Source organism: Nanorana parkeri, unplaced genomic scaffold, assembly GCF_000935625.1.
Source record: "Nanorana parkeri isolate BGI_ZX_2015 unplaced genomic scaffold, ASM93562v1 scaffold802, whole genome shotgun sequence".
In the NCBI taxonomy this organism is placed as follows: domain Eukaryota; kingdom Metazoa; phylum Chordata; class Amphibia; order Anura; family Dicroglossidae; genus Nanorana; species Nanorana parkeri.
Genome location: NW_017307070.1, coordinates 408377 through 413545, shown reverse-complemented (window position 1 = coordinate 413545; position 5169 = coordinate 408377). Strand labels below are relative to the sequence as shown.

Sequence of the window (5169 nt, the reverse complement as noted above, 5' to 3'; positions counted from 1 at the left end):
CATTAGAACCCATGAAACTTGCTGGTTGTCACACATCATCTCAATATAAACTAAATAAAACTTGTGTACATTTTCTGATCATTGGTTTGAAGCTCATAGCAAAAAAAAAAACATGAACATCACTTCTAAGCATTCCAGATTGTGTCCAGAACTAAAACACAAAAATTTTGGCTTTAGATACATTGTACTGTATTTGCCATAATTTATTGTATGGGCACCTTTGACATGAGCGCCTACCAAAAAAATGAATAGGATATTTTTTGTTTCCTGAATAGCTTATACAAACATTATTTACAACATATTTCTATCATGCTTTCAAGTGTATTATAATGTGTTACAACATAGACAATGTGCAGATCTGATCAATCCTATCGCCATAGTGACCCCAGCACTATGGCAATAGGCTTAGGGCAGCGGGTGCCCACAATTTTTGTGTTGAGATCTACTTTTCAAATGACGAGCTACATGAGATCTACCAACAAAAAAAAAACTCCCTCCCTCTCTCTCTCTGCCCTGGCTATCTCTCCTCGCTCTCCTGGCTGTCTATCCTTTCTCATCCTCATGGCTGTCATTCCTCGCCTTTCTCTCCTGGCCGTCTCTCCTCGCTCTCTCTCTCTCCTGGCTGTCTCTCCTCGCTCTCTCTCCTGGCTCACCTTGCTGTATTTTGCTGTGTAAAGTAATATTCTTTGATGTAACACATGGCACTACAACCCCCAGAAAGGTGTCGGGGAGCTCGGCTCAGCAGACTCGGGCTAATAGGGAATCATGTGTGCACAGCTAAATAAATATACCAACATGGAATAAAGGGGCCGCCTAAATGTAACCTATTCGGGGTGTTGGGCTGCTGAGCTTCTGGATTTTCGATAAGGTGTGTTTGATTTGTTCATATTACTCAAGACTTGTAAAGTGCTGAATCCTCATCAGCGTGCTGGTGGGAAGATATCTCCACAGACCACAGTCCTCTTATTGGTCCAATGTAATCCGTTTGTAAGTGATATATAACGGAAGGTTTGGTGGGCAAGGCATAAACTGTTGCTGAGGAAAGGTGTGCCATAGAGTTGTATTCCTGGAGGCGTTTGTAATGTGGAACATCGTTTAGCATTGTTGCTGGAAGATTGGACAAAGCATCGTAAACTGCAGTTCAAAGTTTCTAAATGCAAAATAATCCTCCGATAGAGTGCACTGGTGGGGGAGAGTGCTGGCCAGAACTGCAAAGGGGAAAGTTTGGGGGAAAGAGCATAGAATTCTGAGGTGTATCACTAGAGGGGTCCCCAGCAGGAGGAAGGAGGTCCTGATTCCTCTATATAGATCTTTATTATCACTAGAGGGATCTCCAGCAGGAGGAAGGAGGTCCTGATTCCTCTATATAGATCTTTATTATCACTAGAGGGATCTCCAGCAGGAGGAAGGAGGTCCTGATTCCTCTATATAGATCTTTATTATCACTAGAGGGATCTCCAGCAGGAGGAAGGAGGTCCTGATTCCTCTATATAGATCTTTATTATCACTAGAGGGATCTCCAGCAGGAGGAAGGAGGTCCTGATTCCTCTATATAGATCTTTATTATCACTAGAGGGATCTCCAGCAGGAGGAAGGAGGTCCTGATTCCTCTATATAGATCTTTATTATCACTAGAGGGATCTCCAGCAGGAGGAAGGAGGTCCTGATTCCTCTATATAGATCTTTATTATCACTAGAGGGATCTCCAGCAGGAGGAAGGAGGTCCTGATTCCTCTATATAGATCTTTATTATCACTAGAGGGATCTCCAGCAGGAGGAAGGAGGTCCTGATTCCTCTATATAGATCTTTATTATCACTAGAGGGATCTCCAGCAGGAGGAAGGAGGTCCTGATTCCTCTATATAGATCTTTATTATCACTAGAGGGATCTCCAGCAGGAGGAAGGAGGTCCTGATTCCTCTATATAGATCTTTATTATCACTAGAGGGATCTCCAGCAGGAGGAAGGAGGTCCTGATTCCTCTATATAGATCTTTATTATCACTAGAGGGATCTCCAGCAGGAGGAAGGAGGTCCTGATTCCTCTATATAGATCTTTATTATCACTAGAGGGATCTCCAGCAGGAGGAAGGAGGTCCTGATTCCTCTATATAGATCTTTATTATCACTAGAGGGATCTCCAGCAGGAGGAAGGAGGTCCTGATTCCTCTATATAGATCTTTATTATCACTAGAGGGATCTCCAGCAGGAGGAAGGAGGTCCTGATTCCTCTATATAGATCTTTATTATCACTAGAGGGATCTCCAGCAGGAGGAAGGAGGTCCTGATTCCTCTATATAGATCTTTATTATCACTAGAGGGATCTCCAGCAGGAGGAAGGAGGTCCTGATTCCTCTATATAGATCTTTATTATCACTAGAGGGATCTCCAGCAGGAGGAAGGAGGTCCTGATTCCTCTATATAGATCTTTATTATCACTAGAGGGATCTCCAGCAGGAGGAAGGAGGTCCTGATTCCTCTATATAGATCTTTATTATCACTAGAGGGATCTCCAGCAGGAGGAAGGAGGTCCTGATTCCTCTATATAGATCTTTATTATCACTAGAGGGATCTCCAGCAGGAGGAAGGAGGTCCTGATTCCTCTATATAGATCTTTATTATCACTAGAGGGATCTCCAGCAGGAGGAAGGAGGTCCTGATTCCTCTATATAGATCTTTATTATCACTAGAGGGATCTCCAGCAGGAGGAAGGAGGTCCTGATTCCTCTATATAGATCTTTATTATCACTAGAGGGATCTCCAGCAGGAGGAAGGAGGTCCTGATTCCTCTATATAGATCTTTATTATCACTAGAGGGATCTCCAGCAGGAGGAAGGAGGTCCTGATTCCTCTATATAGATCTTTATTATCACTAGAGGGATCTCCAGCAGGAGGAAGGAGGTCCTGATTCCTCTATATAGATCTTTATTATCACTAGAGGGATCTCCAGCAGGAGGAAGGAGGTCCTGATTCCTCTATATAGATCTTTATTATCACTAGAGGGATCTCCAGCAGGAGGAAGGAGGTCCTGATTCCTCTATATAGATCTTTATTATCACTAGAGGGATCTCCAGCAGGAGGAAGGAGGTCCTGATTCCTCTATATAGATCTTTATTATCACTAGAGGGATCTCCAGCAGGAGGAAGGAGGTCCTGATTCCTCTATATAGATCTTTATTATCACTAGAGGGATCTCCAGCAGGAGGAAGGAGGTCCTGATTCCTCTATATAGATCTTTATTATCACTAGAGGGATCTCCAGCAGGAGGAAGGAGGTCCTGATCCCTCTATATAGAGAGCCAACACATACCATGGTGTAAACATTGACCTGACACCTATGAAGACTCCTGGGAAAAGCAAAAAAACTAATTAACAGAACTAATAAAAGCAAGGGACAGGAATCAGGGGAAATCCTAATTAGAGAGTACTGTTGTCATGGTTGCAGAGAAGCGAGATTTGCATTTTCTGATTTGCTGATCACAAACTGAAATTAATGGTAAAGTTTAAAATACCAAAATTACAATATTGAGCGGTCTATAAAATCTTCCCCATGGTCTGTGAGGGTGCCAGTCACGGATGTATACAACTTACCAGTGCGGAGTCTGTCTGTGGCCTCCGACTGCGTCATTCCCAGGCAGAAACTGTCCACGGCCACAGCCAGAGCCTTGGCAAAGCTGGCGTCCATGAGGAAAGAGCCGTCGGAGGAGCTGACCATGCTGCACCGGGCGCTGGTGTAGTTGTCCTCGGACACGGACCCCCAGCCGTTGACCAGCGAGCCGGCCATGGAGCTCTCGTAGTCGCTGATGCTGGACGTAGGCGTCTCACAATACTTGCGGTACGACTTTAACGAGCTGACCTCTGCCAGCTCCAGGTCGTCGTCATCCTCATCCGCCGCCTCCGCTTCTTCCGTCAGCTCGGAGGGCAAGGGGCTGCAGATATAGCCATAGGTGTTGGAGGTGGAGAAGGGCCTCGGGAGGGTCGAGTCGCTGTCGGAGGGATGCCTGAAACACAAAGATCATTTATATTTACATGTAGAATACATAAAGGGGAACTGATACCCTACCTGAGGATCTCTAAAGCAGTTCAGACTCTGTTGTGATCCAAGCATTCCTGCCAGACAGCACTGACAGGTCCTCGTCCTGCAGCAACACAGGTAGGTCAAGAACACACCCACTACAGCACTGAAGGCCGGCCTTTACCCCTTCCTATTGGTCCTGCACCATGTACAGGAGGGGGCGGAGACAAGACCTGTCACCCTGCACAAGGAGAGAGAGCAGTGAGCGGTCTTTATTACAGGAGGGGGCGGAGACAAGACCAGTCACCGTGCACAAGGAGAGAGCGCAGCAGTGACTGGTCTTTATTACAGAAGGGGGCGGAGACAAGACCAGTCACCCTGCACAAGGAGAGAGAGCAGTGAGCGGTCTTTATTACAGGAGGGGGCGGAGACAAGACCTGTCACCCTGCACAATGAGAGAGAGCAGTGAGCGGTCTTTATTACAGGAGGGAGGTGCAGACAAGACCAGTCACCCCGTACAAGGAGAGAGAGCAGCAGCGAACAGTCTTTATTACAGGAAGCCCCAAGAAGAATACACATGACTCTTGTATGAGGACAGTGTCTGCTGATCCCGGAGTTCCGCTTTATATTTGCTCGGAGTGATTAGTAAGGGGGCTTTACTCTGATATTCTACATTCTCAGCACATCTCAGTTCATTTGCGGAGGATCAGATCCCGGATACGGCGGAGGAATTGCTGGGCAGCTCGGCCCTAATCAATAGCTCTTCATCTAATTAATCTCCTCTCTCCCTGATAGAGCGATACGGAAGCCGGGCGGACGAGGAGCTCCATCTGATAAAGCGCTGCGCCCTTTCCTCGCCGTCCTTGTGCGTTCGGGAACTCGGTGAAAGAGTTCATCGATTTAACTCCTTGCGGTCGCAGCGTTTGTCCTCGGAGCGCAGAGCGCCGCGCTATTTATACTCTGCCGATCGATGACCATGTAACAGGTTCAAAAGAAACGTGTAACAGAATCTTCCTTTACTCCTCTGATCCATTCCTCCGACAGACGGGAATCCGATCAGCCTGTCCCGGAAATCTGCTTTTATACTCCATTATAAAACAGAAAGTTGAAATCAGGCTGTCAGTGTGGGGTGGGGGGGGGGGGGGTCCCGCGGGGGG

The 5169-nt window shown here is 46.5% G+C and overlaps 1 protein-coding gene across 1 annotated transcript in view; it reads right to left on the bottom strand.

Moving 5' to 3' along the window:
• ROBO4 (roundabout guidance receptor 4) overlaps positions 1-5169 on the bottom strand; it is a 71081-nt gene that overhangs the window by 9966 nt on the left and 55946 nt on the right. The window contains exon 20 of the mRNA XM_018564973.1: positions 3594-3998. Within this exon, the coding sequence (XP_018420475.1) occupies positions 3594-3998 (405 nt within the window). The remainder of the gene's footprint in view (positions 1-3593; positions 3999-5169) is intronic.